Source organism: Venturia canescens, chromosome 4 (genome assembly GCF_019457755.1).
Source record: "Venturia canescens isolate UGA chromosome 4, ASM1945775v1, whole genome shotgun sequence".
NCBI lineage: Eukaryota > Metazoa > Arthropoda > Insecta > Hymenoptera > Ichneumonidae > Venturia > Venturia canescens.
Genome location: NC_057424.1, coordinates 24,154,504 through 24,174,072, shown reverse-complemented (window position 1 = coordinate 24,174,072; position 19,569 = coordinate 24,154,504). Strand labels below are relative to the sequence as shown.

Below are 19,569 nucleotides of genomic sequence, written 5' to 3'. Positions count from 1 at the left end.
CCATCCCGTTCTGTGCTTTTCCTCTATCCAATTTTCCAACCTCTCCCTCCCATTCTCTCCTCTGTTCTCTTTTCCTCCCCATCTCCTCCTATTTTTCTCTCGCTCTCCCGCGAACCTTACTCCCGGGAGCAAATGAGAGGTTGCTTCATCGGGATTTAACATTCAACAGACTTGTCAAAACGCTGAACGACAGAAGAACGACTTCGGTAACTTGTCTGCCTCTCCGATTGATGATGTTCGGCTGTTCGTGAACTATTCTATTTAAAATTTTCTGTGATCGCGGAATCTGTTCGAAAAATAGAAACGGATCAAGTTGGGATCGGACGGTGCGTAACGCCGACCTGCTCAATTCTTGGACCCATACGAACGCATATAATGAAAAGATTTTCTCTTTTTTTTTTTTTTTTTTTTTTTTTAAATAAATGTTTCCAAATGTTCGTTTAGTGCTATCCGCTTTTTTTGCTATTGGTCATTCATTTTAATGAGATATGCGAGAAGATTGACGTCGCGAAAATTCTTAAAATTGTCATAATATATTCCGTTGGGCGCATAAAACAATAAAATTTATCACAAAATGTCGTAAGATCGTGTTCCAAATGAATAGCCCTGTCTTGTCTCGAATGGTAAATCTATGTTCTTAGTTCTGAGAGAAAAAGAGAAAGATTATATCGTTGAAATTTCCGTTGGGTGTGAAACGTCCAAACAACATCGAACCGTAATGTTCGCAGCAAGTATTTTGAGATCTTTCCTTCAAGTAGCCAAAATAGAAAGATTTCCACGAGATTTTTCTTCTTTTTTCGGCGCTTGAAGCACCCAACTCAAAATGGAGCAAAAAAAAATACAGAGCAAGCACAAGATACTGGCGCCGAATCTCTCTGTACTATGGGAATGATGTACGACGCGCATTTGTAACTTTAGCAACCACGACGGCGACGAGACTCGAAGAATTTGCGTGAGACAGCGCGACCTCGCGTCGACTGTCAACTCTCTGACTGGACATCTTCTACCATACTCCAATTATAATAGTTCGATCTTACGATAAATGAAAGGTATAAAAAAATATTAAATTTATTGTGTAGAAATCCAATATAATTTGTACCGTACATCGTTGAAGCTTCGCTAATCGGAATTTCGAAAAAATTGTTAAAAACAATGAAATCTTGTGAAACGATGCAGATACACAAACTAGATATTTATATCGTTTGAACCCTCCCTTTTGTCAAAGAAACAAAACTTGAAAGCTTCGACGAGTCGCAAGGACCCATTTGCATCATAAACGTTGAAGAGTTTCTTTGAAAGAAAGGGGAACGCGATTGAAATGACGAATAGGCTCATTTTTACCCATTTTTTTCCAATCTTCACCTCGCGAGCTCTTTTCTCGCTGCCCCTTTATTCGTACTTTCAGTCATTTTACATCCTCCGTTATTTCTGTTGATAGTTTCGGTGTGTGCGATAGAAAATCAGGCAACGCACAAATTCACGTACGTGTATGATGCATCAAAAAAGAATTCGGTGTGAGTGCAATGTGATTCGTGATATCGGGGCTAATGGAACAAGTTGCACCAGCAGGGCAGAGCGAGACCGTACAGCAGCGTGCCAAGTTTAGCATAGCGGAATCCGGCCCCAAACCCCCAACTAAAAATAAATGCTAATCACGAATCTTAATCAACGGATCCTCATTCCTATTTTTGCACACTGACTTTACCGTGCTGTGCACATCGGTTTTCATCCAACTCCCTTCCTAAATTCAACCCACAATACAAAATAATTCAAGTCGCATTCGTTCAAACGATTACGCCCATTGCATTTTTACACTTTCGGTCCAATCGTGAATGCACTCTTTTCACATTAGTTCCAAATCCCTCCTGGGTAAGAATAAGTGAAACTGATATCATAAACAATGATAGCAATAATGAAAAAACTACCAGAGTCATGACGTCTCAATTGAAAATTCTATCGATAAATAGAATCATAACCGGTTGACGAAATTAAAAAAAAAAAAAAAAAAATCGATGAAACGAGATAAAAAGAGAAATGAAGAAAATGGTAAAAGGTTAGAACGTCGCCACTGCAATTCGATCGGGCATCGTCACAGATAGTCATCGAAATCTTTTCCATCTCTCTTGCTCAATGCACTAGTTTATCTCTGTAACATATATACTCGAGTCGCATATAGGTGAAGATCCACGACGCTCTCCGTTCGATATCTTCAAGCCTGTCTACCGTCCACGACAGAAAATCACGGAGAAGACGAAGGAGGAGGAGAAGAAGACGCAGAGATGAAGAAAGCGACAACGCCTAAGCGTTAAGCTTGACTACCCGTTCTAATTATAACTGAGGCTATGTTTGGACTCTACTGACGATATACTTTTTGGCATTGACAGCCTTTCCCGAGACCCAAGTGGGCTGCCCGACAACCAAATATCGCACGCTACCAAATATATCAACCGAATAGACTTTCAAAGCTTCCTTATACTAGCGCACTTTAGTCCGACGACCAACGCTTTCCCGATATTTTACGTCTTATGACTAGCTTTTCATCCTTCTGTTAGCTCATAAAAGCAACTCTGACTTTTCATCATTCCGAATTTATTGTTTTATTTGATTTTTTCAAATAATTACTCAATCGGTATCAAATTCATTTTATTTTTATCAACATATATTGCTAATAATCTACACAATTTTTCACTCGCAGACAACAAAGATCTCTTTCGCTTAACCATAAATCATCATCTATCATCTTATATGACACACAACGGACAAGTTATTACATTCAACATTGCTGACGTCACCGATACGTCGAACTCATGATTGAATTTGGTCACGGGTCAACGAGGATCAATTGACTCGTGGATATGAGCGCACCAAGTACAAACGACGGTATCCACGTTCTTTCGACATAAAAGTGCAATAAAAAAAAAAACCTTTTTTTTCTTCGAAACCCGTTGGAAAAAAGGACCCGCTGAAAAATAACGGCTGGAAATATTTTTCATGGATGTGTATATGACATGGTCGAAGGAACTTTATTTTCCTTTTATTTTAAATAATCCGACTTATGAGCACAGCAAACACTTGGAAAATGTCTGAAAATCCAAATGAGATTTGAAGTCGTAGCAACTGGAGAGTAATAAGAAATATTCGATTGAATTCATTGGAAGGACATAAGGATCTTGACCAAAGTGTTTGAGGAAGAATTTGTGAATGAATGCAATTATATTTTGTATCTGGATGCTTTCTGGAGGAATGGAAAATGAAAGTAATAACGAGTGGCGCTGGAATGGATACAGCCGATCTCTAGAGATCTCAAGACCCGGAAACGAGGTTGAAACCAACTGTATCTCAGAATCGGATTAAGAAATCGAGCCAGGATATTGCATTTTTGATCGCACCAGCCTGGCTCGAGTCTCTTTCTCCAAGCGTGCCTACTACGAAGCTTTTTTGCTTTCTCCTTTGCTCCTGTTTGAGAACGAATTGAGGAGCTCCTCCTCGACCCGGCAACCCTGTACCACGAAGCAACCAGCGCGAGGCTTTCCTATTGGATTGAATTATTAAATTCAATTTTTCGAGTAGTGAGAGATTTGAATTATTGAGCCGACCGCCTCGCATGCCTCTAACAACTCGCTTCTTTTCTCTCTTTCTTTCATTCACATTACATTCTCCCTCAAGTTTTCATTCTTGCCCGCGACATGCCCAGACAAATAATTTGATTTACTTTCCTTATCTTTTCCACTCTTTGGGCTCTCATCGATACGATTTTTTTTAATATTCAAAATCCTTAATAATTCGCAAAACGAACTTTGTGGATTGTTTGCTTCTTTCAAAACAACTATACATTGAGTATTCAAATATATCTATATGGGGCATTCCACGCTGATTCGCCTGGATTTGAGCCTTCAGCTCTCCAATATTCTTCGTAATTTTTTACAGCATTTTAGTAGCTATGAGGAGCACTTGAGAATTTTTCCAGATTTCTTTCGAGCAATTTCAATTGATGACGAAACATTTTTTGTAAAAACTTTTGTCCATGGAATGCCGCGCTCTCTCCACCTGAAAGCTCAATTTTTTTTTCATATTCGAAATATATGTTTTTGTAGATTTGGCCTGAAAAATTTCTTACCGAAAAAACGTATTGACAAACTCGAATCACTCCGAAGAAATCTGAAAAAATCCTGAGTAGGTACTCGTCAGAGGTACTATACAACGCTATCAAGAATTGAGAACAAAATCAAGGAGCTAAACGCCCGAATGCAAATTCAATCGACATGGAATGCCTCATATATGAGAGGATCATGTTCTACGTTTGGGGAAAAGTAGCAGCGAGTAATTGCTTTTACGCCTATTCAAATAAAGGTGCAAAAAAATTAAATTAAAACCAACATAGGGAAGCTATGCTCTTTTGCAATGTTTTCTTGTTCTTAACCGAATAGTACATGAGTTACATATAAGTTGGAAAATATTCGAATTGAAATGTGTGAAAAAATAGCTTTTCAATGCTCAGTTGCAATATACTTTGTATAATTATTCAAGTTACTAAGATGGAGATCGGAGGTTTGTTGATTTCTGTGAGATGGCCGAGAAGCTGGGTAGACGAAAAAGACGCGACGGACTAGGACAAGAGAGGCAGAGAGAAAGGGGGAAAAGGAAGCAGAAAAGACCACGTCGAGTGATCTTTACCGGCTACTTACACGCTCGATTACTCTGGTTGAAGCGACGAAAGGATTGGACGAGATTGCGGGTTAGAGCGAAAAAAGTAGGGAGGAGAGAGCGGAGGAAGGGGTGAAGTGGGGTTTCCAGTTGCGGAGTATTCGGAGGTTGAAAACGTTCCAAGAGAAAGAGGCCAAAGAAAATACTGGAGAATTTCGTCTATCCGAGAAGAAACAAGATGTTGGTTGATTTTTTCACTATTTTTCCCTTTGCCACATTCCGTTGCTATCTCCTCGCTACGTTTCGCGTCGTCAAATAGGGTGTAAGAAGGGTAAAAGTGCGACGGTGAAACGAGCGGATACGGAATAGCCGTCGAATAACGGGGTGTAAAAAGACAAGATGAAATCAACATTCAAAAGTGGGAAAAGTTTTCTGATAAGATTCCGAGTGAGTTGGTGGCAAATTCATATATCTGCAGAACGATGTGTAGAATCCTTTGCGGTGACTAGATCAAATCTTGACACGAGGAAAGCTACAGAAATAGTCGTTACCGAACTTTTAACTTTTACCACATATATATCTATACTAAACCGGAATGCTGAGGAAGAAGCATCGCCACTCTTATCATTCGATGAAAATATCACTTTTTCTCCCATTTTGCTATTCCGTCTTACGATTTAATTCCATAGTTCGAGCTCGGGGATGTGGAATGAAGCTCATCAAGATTGCAAACGACCATCCCAACTCGATGAATTAAAGACCTTTCTCAGCAGTAGCAAGAATGGATTTCTCGGCCGAGTTCGTCTAGTGAGAGTTCCGTCTATCCAAGATCTGCTCGGCACTTTGGCCATTCTTCCATATACTTCCATCTCTTTCCATGATTCACATTTTTCTTCAAGCTGTGAACTCTTCAGATCATATTCTCGCACTTACTTCAAGGTATTCTTTAAGACTGTTGAAAGTATTTACAGCATAAGAGTCTGACTTGGTGAACCTCAAAATTGAGATTATTAGCCCTGCTTTTACTAAACATTTCTCTCTATCGATTGCTTCTGTAATGAGCTTTCGTGGCTGAGTTATGATCGGGTTGTACATATGCATCTCGAAATGACACCTATTTCCGGAAAAAGCTCGGATGGTAGACAAAAAAGCCTTTTTTTCGTGTTGAGATTATTCTCAATTTATTGAACATTCGGATACGAAGATAAGCGCAAAGATAATATATTGGCGTTGAAGAGAGAGAGAGAGAGCGGCGACAGAAAGGGAGAAAAGAAATGGAGGGCAAGAGGAGGGATAAAAGAGAAAAAGAGGAATATGTTTGAGAGGGAAAACGGGTAGGCTGAGGTCTGGCTTGTAGATTCGTACTTGCGTGGCTGCCATCATTAGGATGGTGGGCCATAGCTGCAATGCGGGCACCCATGCGCTCAGTCGCGGTGGGAATGTGCTATACACTTTGCCCTGACTCACGTGAGGGTGGTGTTGTACAACCCTCCCGTTGCATACTGTGTATGTGCATTGAATGGGAGTCGTGTTGGAAAATCCTCTTTCTACAGGTTGATTACAAAATACCCTTAGCTTCATTCACAATTAAAATTATTAAATTTCGAAGAAAATTTGTCAAGTTTGAATTATCGATTAAGCACGACCCTGAGCCGCCTACCAAAATACTTTATCACAGCGTGTCGAGATATTTCATTGGTCATTTAGTCATGTCATTGAAGAAAAGCTGGACATTAATTTCTGAATGATCTCGTACGTGCAAAGGCCGTGCCAGCCAGGTTATGCACTATCGCCTGCAATGTTCAGTGCCGAACCTACCGTCTAGATCTCTGTTCGCACGAGGAATGGAGCGAGGTGGTTGGCACGAAGCCAGGTGGGCTCTCTCTCTCTCTCTCTCTCTCTTCCTCCCTTCCCCCTTCACTAGAGAATGGAAAATGCATCGTCATCTGCGCTCCCATCGACCTATCCGTGGTATATACACTCACATATACAGGTGTACATCAGGTTTCTCAGTTGGACTGTTTTATTGGCCAGTTTTATACTACAATTCTACCATTCCACTGGTGTTATTCGTTTTTTTGGGAAGGAGCTTAACGAGAGTAATCCAACGCTGGATAGACAGTCGATAGCAGGCGACTGCGTCGACGATATGAGACGGCTCGTGGATCTGAATGGGTAGGGAGTATTTTCACCGAATGGCGAAATGGGTCGTTGAATGGTCTAAGTGACACTATTACGTCCAGGCTCAACTGAGATCCCTAATGTCCAACCATCCAGCTGAAATTTTCATCCGGAATAGATTAGGATTGTATCATCAGGATTCAAAGTTTTTGTCCTACTTTCTTTTTCCTTCTTGAAACCTATTCGTGTCTCAGAAGAGCCGAGATGCCATTAATATAGACTGGGTAAAGATCGCCCTGATCCCTCGGTAAGCAAATGGAGAAAGCTCGTGGAAAGGGATAGCAGTAACTCCGCGTTTATTCAAATGATGCTTTAGGGTTTATTCTCCTTCGCGACGGGTTGGCAGTCTCCTCTGCCCCCTTAAGAACGAAGGGTATAAGTAATCCTAGCGTATTCGTATGCTTGAATAGAAGGAGCACCGGCAAAGTAAGAGGAATGGAAAGAATCGGAGAGACGAAGTAGATTATACCATCGAGATGGGAGTGAAGAAAGAGAGTAGAGTTTGCGTGCAAGCGGGTAGTGAAGAAGAATGGAAAGACAAGAGAGAGAGAGAGGCATAGGTAAGACTATTCGTTTCGGTGAACGGCCATTTTGAATGGAGAAAAATAAATCCAGTGCGTTTTCCCGTAACCTTTCTCTCTCTTTTCCCCTTCTTTTCTTTCCGTTTCCCTCCGCCCTTCTCTTGGAATATAAAAAGCCTTTTTCCAGGAATATTATTACGTTGTATTTCAAATGCAAACACATGGACTTTTTATTTACTCGTTCTGTACTATTTCCCCAAAAGCTACGTAGAGCTTCGATGAATAAATCAGTCAATCGATCAATCAATCTTTTTCTCGCCCTCTTTCTTCTCACTCAGTATTACCAACCGAATAATTTCTTGATCAGATGGGTGAGTCTTGGTAAAAAAAAAGAACAAAAATACTCGAACGAGCGGACTATTCTTCTAGCGTCAACCACTGATTCTCTCCAACTTCAACGCTGTGCTTACATAATAACCGTACGTTACTCTTTCTTTTATTTCACTTCGCGTTTCCTCTGATACCGGGTTTGAGAGTTCGAACCAACAAGCTTCTCCCGCTTCACCTAGATCTCATTTGTATAAAACCTACGACTGTCTCGAATGGACGTAAATATACGTATAAGAATCCTCCACCATGTCTTTCTTCTCCGCTGTCACTCACTTGTTATGTACCTCCACAATTTCCTCTATCGATATGCTCGCGATGGCAAGAGCCCAATGGCACCATTGGTACTCCCGATCTCGAAACTCTTTTCCCTACTCACTTTTCCGAATACGCCGATGGTGAACAGAGCTGAAAATAAAGCCCCGCAGGAAGGCAGGAAGGAAGGAAACTATCGAAGAATCGAGGGCTCCCGAGCAAGCGTCTCTAGCTCTCAAAGTAACCTCGAATTTGCTTCGCTGGGCAATCTTGAAACCCCTTATAGATTCCTCGTTCGAGCGTAGAAACGCCGTGAAATAGCAGGATCGTGGGTACCTATACCCGGCGCGTCTTCTTTTCCCCGCCACTACTCATCTACCCACTTTCCGACCTCCCACTGCAAAAACCTTTCGATGGCAAAAAAAATCTTTAAGAAATCTCTTTCAACCATCTATTTCCTTTTTCCTTTTTGCTCCATGGAGCCCAGCCTAGGATACAGCCAATTTCTCTAGAAAATAGTAAAAGGGGTCGTGAAACTTATAATTTCTGATATCAGTTTAAGCCCTCGACAAAAATTCGTGTTCATAACTGTCTATTCAACAGCAGCTTCATAGTTCCTAAACGAAATCACTAGCTTCCATTTAAAAACTACTTCTTCGTCGATTTGTTTTCTCTTCCATCATGACGACGACCTTACGATCGGATACTATTCTCCCAGAATAAGATAAATTCAAGATTTCTTGAACTTGCAACGACTCAACTGCTTTGGTTAGGGTCGACGATCAAGAGAAATTTTCGAGATTGAAACTCGGCAGTTCAAACCGCGTGCACTCAAGCCCAGCAGGAAGGAAGGCTACCCCGGTTCTACGCTTCACGGAGCTCTTATTACGGCGTGGCTGACGATCTAGTTCGCTACGTTGAGTCTCTGGCTCTGAAATAACCATCACGAGTAGCCGGATAGGGTTTAATAGTTTATAGGGTTAGATATATAGCCAAAAGCGCCAAGTTCCCTGAGGTTTTCCTCGAGACGGATGAACATCGTCAAATCCAAATATTCATTCGAATGGATGACCTCGAAATTCATCTTGACAGATGCTTGTAAAAATCGCGGTCAAAGACTACTTTCGACATTTTATCTTACAGTTTACTATCATGAAATACATGTACAGTTTCTTGTTTGCTCCTTCTCTGGATTGTTGGGTAGTTGCTCCTTTTTTCTTTGATCCTGTACATTGTCCAATGGTCCACTACGTGTATGCCAAGACATAGAATCGTCTGAAAGTGGTTACAAATGGATGTTGCTGGAGCCGGATGCATCTCGGTGACCATGTGGACGGGCTGGTTTTAAACGAGTCCAGCATACCTGCCTTTGCATTGCGTGTACAGCTCGTGTCCACGGTATAATAAAATAATCTTTAGTTTCGGGTAATTTACGATTTGTGTAGCATAGGGACCTCGTTAAATCGCTATCAAATCATTTGCTTTCAATCGATTAGGGACAAAGAAAAGAGACAGTTGATGAAGTTTGTATTCACAATATTCTTTCTAATGTGTGCATCTGTTGCATTATTTAGATTCGATTTTTTTTTAAGAGTTTTTCGAAATATTTTTACCTTCGACATTTTAATTTGGGGTTCAGCATTTTGTTTTAATAATAAAATTTTTTTTTGTATTACAGAAATTTTTTCAAAGCCTTGAGACTTTCTACGATTCATAGAAAGGGTGCGTGTACTTGTTTCATCTTTTTTTGTACAGTACTTCGAACACATGGCTCTGGACAGTCTCCAAAATGTTATATGTACGGCGAAAGATGGTTGTATTATTGTTTTTCGAAAAGCATTTTGGAGCTTTTTGATTGATTTTTACGTGATTTAGTTTTTTACGTCGTACAATAAATTGTGAAAACATGATCGTTTTTCACAGAGATACAATCTCTTGAAATGAGCCCATATTTTGATAAAATTCAAGTGATCCTTTAATTTTGTGCACCAGTATAGTTGTGCCAGTGAAATGCAAAGTGCACGGTGACGTCGGTCCAGTTTGCAACAACATAGAGACTCGCAAGAGATCTGGGATAGGCGAGTAACTGCGGAGCATTACGAGCTCTTCGTAGTGGTTTGGATAAAGCAGCGTATAATTAGATAGGGTGTAAGATATATTCGGAGTTTGGCCATTTTGGCCGAAAGCCAGCTCCTTCGTCGTGCTCCGGGCTCCTCGATCCTCTGGATTTCTCTTCCATATTTTTCCTTCCCTCTCTCCCTCGCTCTCTCGTTCTCCCTCGCTCTCCCTATCCTTCTATTACTCCGTCGGTTCCACTCTGGATCGTCTGGAGCATTTTCAACGACCCCTACACAAGCCATGCGCGCGTTGCAAGTGCAGTGGGTGTGAGAATCTATGTTGCAACACCGCCAAAAAGAGTGGGATAGACGGTACTGCAAGGGAATAGAGGGGACAATCCCTCGCCGAAAAGCGTTGAGAACGAGAGAGAAAAAAGAACGGGTTAAACGCAAAATAGTTGAGAGGTGTGCTCGAGAAGGGCATTTCTACTCAGACTGGTTACACCATGTTAAAGCCAGGCAAACTTTTTATATCTCGACCTATTATTATGATTCTTTATTCCCCTTAAACTCTTTGTATTGAACATAATTATTTTTTATTTTTTATAAGATGATATATCTGAATGTATTGGGATGCGTCGAAATATGCCGGTGTAAATACATTATCGGCTCGAATATACAGATTTATTATACGAATTATTTATCAACCTGTCTCTTGTGTAGAAAGGATCAAAAATGGAAAGTTTTAGCATACAACAACAAAACTCAAATAAACAAATCGTTCTCGTAGAATGGAAAATCTAATTAGAAAAATTTAGTAAAATATGTTCGGTTTCAAAATTTTAGTGAAGACCAATGAAGCGATTTCGTGCTACATATCGCGTGAAATTTCTCAGCGTTTGGTCCACCACCCACTATGAATCATGCCGTATATTCACGTATGTTCGCCGCGTATATCCTTCGAGTCGGCTCGACAAGTTTACTACCAGCACTTAGAACTCGAGCTACATTCTTGCTCCCTCCCTTTTTCTCTCTTTCCAGCTCCGTTTCCCTAATTCTTACCACGGTGCGCGTTCACACCATCACTCCGCGCGTAATTCGAAGAAAAATTATTTTCCTGTTTTTGTTCACCAACTTCTTGAATGAATGATTGTGACGTTCTTGCTCGATAACTCAAGTGACTGAAACTTTGATCTTCGTTTATTGATTACTTTTAAGATAATTTTTTGAGATAATCGCTGAACTATCATCGGAAATAATGTATTTGCAGAACGAGAATACATTTACACATACTATAATGGCAAAGAGGGTCCAAAAAGCCTGCGCAAGCCGTGTCACATTTTTATATACTCGAATATACCGGTTTTCGAATTCCTTCAAACTAATCAATACGATAGGTTGACCATCATTAAAGTTTCGTTAAAAAAATATTTTTCTAAAGCAACTGATAGTTTGCATAAAAAATTGAATCGAACATCGATATTATGTATTTCCCGTTTATCAAAGTACTGTAGAATCAAATATCGAGAATGATGATTTTTTTATGTATTGTTACAGAGAGCCTCAGAGAATACTTCACGAAATATGGCGACATCACAGAAGTCATGGTTATGAAAGACCCAACAACACGACGGTCAAGGTAAGACTAAAAGACCATGGAACAAGAAAAAATACAATGAATATTGGATTCTGCAGACGCTGTGTAAGATTTTTCTTCCAGCAAAAGAATCAACCAAAATGAAAGTGTCAGAAAGAAGGTTCTCACAAAATGTCCAGCTCATCGTTGAACAGTTTGAAACTTAGCTGGGTATCCTACGTAATGAAAAAATAGACGACGAGCGCAGTATTTATAAAAAATCGAGGGAAGGGAGTAGAGAAATGGAGAGTAGATAAACGTGGAAATTGCTGGATAAAAGACTGGAAGTTGAGGCGAAAAAGATAAATAAAAGTACAAACTCGCACTCTCTCTCTCTCTCTTGCCCCTCTTCTTATTTTCCTCGCCCACCTACCCCTCATCCTTTTCGATCGAGAGAGCCATCTCCGCAGGGAAATAATTCCCTTTAGTGCACCGTCGTGTCCTAATCGTTTTCTTTTATCGCTGTGCTAGAAGCTCTTCTACAGCAAATCTCTTCGCGCTTCGTCGGATATTTCCCAGTTCGTCTCTCGCATCGACGAGAAACGCGAATTTCTCGAGTTTCAGTTTGTTCAGCTGACGATGCGGGCATTGCTTGTACACGTCTTAGACTCCGATAATCCTTGCGTGCCTCCCTCCCTTCCTTTTTTCCTCTTCCCACACCTCATTTCCCTCTTTTTTGTACATCACTAGCACGAGATTTTTGGGAAGATTCCATCGCAAGTTTCCCTGCTTTTTATTTATCATTTTTCGAACCTCTTCTTCGCGTGTCTCATTCATTTGTCCGAAAACTTGCGATTCTCACACCGGAATAATTATTCAAAATTACGAAACTAACTCGGCCTCGACGAAACAATGAGAAATCCAAGTCACAGTGTTTCAGAGTTATATAACTGTTCTTGTAGCAAACTTTTCCAACAGGTTTTGTTTCACGCGCGAGTTAAGTGCCCCAGTCATCGTTATAATTCAGGCCAAATTAATTGGTGACGAAGTGAAAGTGCCCTGTGTGAGCAAAAGTTTCGAGTTTTTCTATACACCAATACACAGAATGCGATCTGTGTTTAATCTATTGTCAATGTTTTTTTCAACGATAATTATGCTGTTAACATGTGTTTTGGATGCCGAAAATTGCATTCCATCGAGAATGTAATTGCAAATAAGTTACGATTGCATTATATATTGTACGATTTTTTTTTTAAATATTAGCAATCTATTGAAAACTTAATCAATCTCTGCTGAATATCCATTGCCAAAGGCTATGGAGTAACACTTAAGGAGAATTACTGTGGTGGCAAAATTTCAAAAGAAAGAAATAATTCAGAGATCGAGTACTGTCATCCGAATTGCAAATTTGTATAAAAACGAAGTTGATTATCGATGGGAAGCATTCGAATTCGAATTACGAATAAAGTATTCAGTATAAAAATGTATTTATCGATAAATAATGAAATGATGCTATATAATCGCAAGTGTGACGGAGGGTCTCAGTGTGGGATTACTGAAGTGACATGACGATGATGTTTATCTATCGCAGAATTTCTTAGGAGTATTTCGGATTCGATACATTTTCAGCGAGAATAATATTGGTAAGGTTCAGTGGAATGAGGAAATAACGTGTTTACTGTCGGAAATCAATACTGCACATACGCGTCCGAGAGACTTTTGGGTATGGATACCTGCTTTACCCTCGGGCATGGTAAGAAATCTTTTGTTTAAATAACAGCTACAAAGACCTTAAATTAAACGTGTTATACACTGGGACCTCGATTTTTCGAACACCAAGGGGGCTCGCTTCGCTTCTTCTTCTTCTTTTCGTTTCTGCGCAGCTATGGTGAATGGTCTGATTGGATAGAGCAGTTCCCCTACCAGGCACGAGCCGATCGATTCAGGTCGCATAATGGAAAATGTTACATGAATCGAACTTCAAACAATTGAAATTGCACCGTAGTTTTTTCATAGATTCAAGTACTTCTGGAGGAAAAAAGTTCTTCGATTTTGTGTTGAAATCATCGAAATCTTGTTTGAGGGCAATTCCTCTGAGACTATCGTGTATTCACATTACGAATGATAAAAGCTTCAAGTTGAGAGTTAAAAAGGATGACGATCCCGTACCTCTTCCACCGCGTGGCGGTTCCATTTCCTCTCCTCAAGTTATCAACTCAAATACTGTTTTATCACTTTCATCTGTTGAAGGGAAAAATATAGGTACTTCTCGTATGCAAAAATCTCTTTCCCTAGTTCCACGGAACGCAAGCATTTTTTCAGGTGGTGGATAAACTTTTACGTAAAACGTTGAAGTACACAGTTTTGGACAAAGCTCTTCGTCGTGTAAATATTAACCTCTGGAAAGTTTCGTGGGTTATTCCAAAGCCACTTTAAGAATTCGGAGCAGCTATAAACTATGAAGAGTGAAATATTTGTAGGACCGTGAGGAGAAAAGGAGAGTTGATATTTTCACAGATCAGATTAAGCGTGAAAAATAGGAGTTTGGTGATTGAAGAATGAGAAAGGGAAAAGGCTGAGCTGTTGGAAAACGAGTTGAAAAATTAGTGGCAAGGTCTCATGAATATCGACTCGAATATCGTGAAAAAATGTTTTCTCCTTTACCTCGTGGTAGTTCACAAGAGGTAGTATTTTCCGGGGAATCTGTAAATTCGATCGTAAATCGTCGTTAATGGAAAATTTAGTTGAAAACTCAATGAGAGGTAGGCCAGGTGATCGATAATTAGACAGGTCATGAAGGTGCGGTGGTGCGATCGCGAGCAAGAGTTTTTTAAGTACAATTAGAAGAAGCGCAGAGGTGTTTTACATAGAGGTTGAGAACGATAGAGGAACCTTAGAATATAAAAGAAAAGAAGAGGAATAAGAGGAAGTGGAAGAAGACTTTGTGGTCGCCTGTGACGTGAGGTCGAAGTAAAATTTATCGGGTGATAAGCACCCTACAACTTTCCACCCTCACGGTCGTCATTCTTTATCAAGGCTGAAGAACGATTGAAGAAGGGATGAGAATTCGCGAGAAGCCCTGTTCGCTGGAGGCACTGCTTTGCGAACAAGCTTATCAAGTCTTCGTCCCAGCTAGTTCTTCATCCCCCAAACCCTTCTTACTTTTTTTACCACTCCTTCCAGCTTTTTCGTACCATAGAAGAGCGTGTACGTGCCACCGTGGGAACGATGAGATTCGTTACCAGAGCTTAGTAACTCCGTTAAACAATTTATATTACATTGGGTCACGGACAGTAGTTAGACGGTCGTTGATAAGGTTCGGGCTTCCACGTCACCGGTCCCGGTTTCAAATTCGAAACCTTACCGAGTGTCTGCTTCAGTTCCGGGTGGTTTAAGAATCCATGTTTCTGAACGGCGCCAATTAATCGATAGAAATTTTCGAGTGTAACGTACCAAAAGTACTGGACGAAATTGATTTTAATTTGTAGAGGACCGAGAGGAATTTCAAAGCAGCCAACATTGCTATCTGAGAAATGGTGGCTCAACGAGTATACGGCACCGGTAAAGTGTGGTCGGTGCGTGGTAAAATCAAGGGTACATAGATGGCTGCATAGACGACCACACGATATCTAGCGATAGTACGAAACTCTACGGTAAGGATGAAGGAACGAGTTGTTTCTGTACTTATATACGATGGGTGATAGTCAGAAGGAGGTTAAGTAATTTATAAGGGTGTCTGATAGGTCGCGGGAGTTGTAGAGCAACGAGGATTGCGGATGTGCAATATCCAACTTCTTCTCTCCAAACCAGTAGTAACCCTTTTTCCACCCCTTTAACTTGGTGGACAGAGAACAGAGTAAAACCTCTGTTTCTCTTGCCTCGGTAGGCGAAACGCTTCGAGTTCGCAAGCACTCGCCCACCGTGACCAACCCCCGTGGTGTGAAGTCTTATCTCTCTTCACGTTGGGTGGTCCAATCATGGACATCCTCGTTTACCTTCACAACGTGCAGAGAACTTTCGAGGAACGATGTAATCTTCCTTCGCTTTATCTCTTCATCCTTTTCTCTGCGGTTTTCAACTTTCGTGCTTTTTATCATTTTTTCTCTCCATTTGGGAGTTGTTTAATCTTTTGCTTAATTGTGCTTGCAGTGAAAAATTTCAAATGTTTTATTCAATTAGTAACGCACTGATTACAGTTCCGTTCGTATTTTCGAATGTTTTTCAAACACCAATGGAATCGCAGGCTCGTTGAACGATTTCAATGGGTGAATCGCAAGTTATTCTTTCCTTCATGAACGATACGAAATTGAAGGGGAAAACGTTCTACCAAAATGTCTATCTTCCTTTCTTGGCTGTAGTCAAGTATACGAGAGCCTCTATACTGGCTCGGGCACGCTTGGCGATCTTTTGTGCAATGATTTATAAACGTGAAGTTGTGTATGAATGCATATGTGTGTTTACAGCAACAGAATAGTTGTGCGGGCTAGGAAAACCGTATGAACACGCGATTCCCGCGTTAATTTCCTCAGGGGCACAGCAGGTGTTCTCGCGTGGACTCGCATTAAACCGCAAGCCGATTCGCATCCACTCGCAGTACGCTTAAAACTCCCCATCCGCTTGTGTATGCACGCGTGCATATGAGAAGAGAATGAGTGAGAGATTATGGGAGAAGGAATAAATATGCAGAGTGGAAAAAAAGGAACGGAATGAATATCATGCTCACTAATAGTTATTTTAGTAAAAAATTGCTTCTCCAACCGAAAAAAAAACCACAACGAATTACAACAGGGACTACTGTACGAAAAAAAACCAACATTCCAAACTATTTCCCAAACACATCTGATCTTTCGAAAAATTTTACAAAAAAACTGTTGAATGAATTTTAACTCTCAAAAATCAAATGGAGTTCTCCATTCAAAATGAAAGCGACTCCGATGGAAAGTCGAAAAATAATTGCGATTTGTAAAACCTCACCTGTGCTTAAAAATATTGATTAACTGTCACGCCCTCCTTCGATCAAATATCACGACGGTAAATGTCACCACTATTATTTGACATCGATGTGAAAAAAAAAAAAAAAACAGTAATAAGCACAAAGAATGTGGAGAATAAACTGTGTTGAGCACTTCCGTGTCACGTTTAATAATAAATCTTATTAGCAATACCCTTCAAGCTACGAAGGTCTAGTCGACCAAGATGGCTACAATGAAGAAACCCAAAGTATCCGACAGAATGCAGTAATTTCATCAAAATTAACGAAATCGTTTCCGAAAATAAGTAGAATCACGTTGCTTTCTAGCATCCACATTTTATTTATCATTTTTCGAAGCGAACGTAGTTCTTATAAGTTGATGAACAATTCCTTAAATATTTTCTCTTCGATGTTCTGTGCGGAGCTCTGTGAGGAGCGATTAACTTATGTTCATGTACGAGATGTAATTTACTTAACAGAACCCGATTACAATTTCTCATCAAGACCCGGTCAGGATTACATCAGAACTAGATCAAGTTCGCCTCAGTTGAGAATTAGGTCCTGGACAGGATCACTTCGTCAGATCAGGGTTATAACGCTTTACACTCCTCGGGTCTTGTGGATGCCCTCCAGATCCTGGAGAAAATCTTAAAGGCGATGGTCTTCGAGATTCCATCCAGGATTAGTTAGGATTTCTTCATCAGTTCTGATCAGGTGCTCACCAAGACAGCTACCCTGAAATAAATACTTTCATTTTTGAAAAAAAACCGATTGTCTATTCTTAAAGCTGATCATTAAAAGATTGCCATCACTTCTGACATTGTAAAAAAAAACTTATGACTATGAATAATTATATTGAGACTCTACAAAAAGTGATTTGATCAATGAAATTTACCGAAGAGCTTTCATAATGAAATATCTAGGAAAATATTACAAAAAAAAAAACTAGAACGAAAACTCAATGGGTAACGTCGTATATTCAGTGTATAATCCAAATTCGCATTTATGATCATGAAAGGTTCGAGTACGCCGACAACTGGAGAGTCTGTCGGCAAACTTTGTTATATGTACATGAAGGAGAGATGCACAGTTGGTGATTCCAGTAACTATGGAAACGTAACAATAACATCAGAACGAATGAAGAAAAGAGAAAGGAGGAAATATGAAATCGATATCATCGAACTACGCCCAATAGATAACGAATTTAAATGAAAGCCAAACCATTCTTTCAAGTTATTTGAGAAAAAGGAACTACTTTTTCACATATCGTGGCTTCGATTTTCTCAATACAAGTCAAAAAATAAATTTGCATAATTAAAACGACTGACAATCAGACAAATAAGTTGATGAGTATTCAGTTGGTCACGTAGAAAAAAAGTAAAAAGGAATATTCTATTCTTTTAGGCGATTCAGAGTCATCTGGCTTTTGGAGACTTTTACTTGAATTTTTCAAGTTCTCGCCTCCGTTTTGAGTTTTAGGTCAACTAATTTGAAGCACATTTTCATCCAGCCTAGCACTTGCTTCTGCTTTTAACGGTCCCTTTTTACGAGAAAGGATCGTGAGGGAAGATGTTGCACATTGGATGAACAGAAACGGGAAAGAGTGAAAAAGGAAAAGAGTGAAAGAGAAAGAGGAAGGAAGACATGTCAGGTTGGTACGATGGCACCATAAACTTCTTCTTAAGATGGCTTCAGCTGCTGTAAACATGATGACGTTTTTCCGTCTCCCTTCAGGATTGCGCACTACTCCGCGAGATGCATTCTCAGTGCTACTGCATATTTGTTTAGGCGCCATAAGGATGTAGTCTGAAAGAATCAACCAGTAAAATCAGAACGCTTACGCCCTTATTTGATTAAAGAGTTTAGACACGAAGGACTTTACTGAGAGAGTTGAAGAGATGCAAGGGATGTGAGAAAACTGTAGAATCATGACCAAGCATATTTCGTATATACAGAAAGAGAGAGAAAGAGAGAGAGTTGGAAGACATTGAAGATAACCATCTGAACCCTTCCTCTTCTTATCCTCGTTCTTCCCTCTTTTTCTTTTGTAATCCTTTGATACAACATTGACCCGAAGAAACAAAATAAATATAAAAAATTCTACGCATAACGGCGTGTTACGTTTTTTCTGTTGATCGCTGTTTGATGAAGAATTCTCAGGAATACGGTGGCCTGACTTTTTAAACATTTTACGAGCACAAAAATTGGCGACACTTGTGTTAGCAAGCTTTTCGTATCTTTCACTTCGTAAAGCCTCTTTTCGTGGTCTATTCTCGTCTATGCTGCGCGAAAAGTCTCTTTCTCTATCCTCCCTTCTCCGTCCTACTCGCCACGACGCTGAAGCGCTCTTGTTTAACGGATTTGTTGCTCTCGTTGCTCTTATACGAAAACCCGTCTCTCTTGGTCCACCGGGTTTCCTCTAAACTTTACACGGAACACCTGTGGCCGCAATCCGTCAGTATCACCGGCATCGTCGAAATAGAAAAGACCTAGTGTATTAATATACGCCCTGGTGGTCTGCTAATCCTTCTCTCCGGTTAGCTTAACTCAGAGACACACACGCACATGCAAACAAACATAAGCTCACGAACGCACGTCGATTCACCTCCGCTCTCACATCGTACAACAATCTCTTAACGTTTCCCTTTACTTCAAAGCCACGTTTGTAACTAAATTCATTTTCAACTAAAATTTGAACTTAAGTATGGACCAAATGCAGACCAAAACATCTCTCAGGCTTAAATGTAACCTCAATCCTGAGCCTACTCTCGGTTCAAAGCTTTGAAAGCTTTATAGTTTTTCCTATGCGCTGGTAAATCTATTAGTTTAATTATCTGAAGTTCGTCAAACTAAAGTTTGTCGTAGGTGTTTCGTATTTGAGGATATCTTCAAGTCCCATACGAGTGTGTGGTTATTAGTGTTTTAGTGTACAAGTGTTGGAGCATTCGTGGATGCGCAAGTCAAAGGTCGTCGAAT

General features: G+C 40.2%; 1 protein-coding gene across 10 annotated transcripts in view; it reads left to right on the top strand.

Moving 5' to 3' along the window:
- Rbp6 (RNA-binding protein 6) overlaps positions 1 to 19,569 on the top strand; it is a 459,964-nt gene that overhangs the window by 152,560 nt on the left and 287,835 nt on the right. For all 10 annotated transcript variants that reach the window (XR_006260571.1, XR_006260574.1, XR_006260572.1 and 7 more), the window contains one exon: positions 11,603 to 11,684. Coding sequence is in view for 4 of the 10 variants with exons in the window: in XM_043416127.1 (XP_043272062.1) it covers positions 11,603 to 11,684 (82 nt within the window). In the remaining 6 variants the exon portion in view is untranslated. The remainder of the gene's footprint in view (positions 1 to 11,602; positions 11,685 to 19,569) is intronic.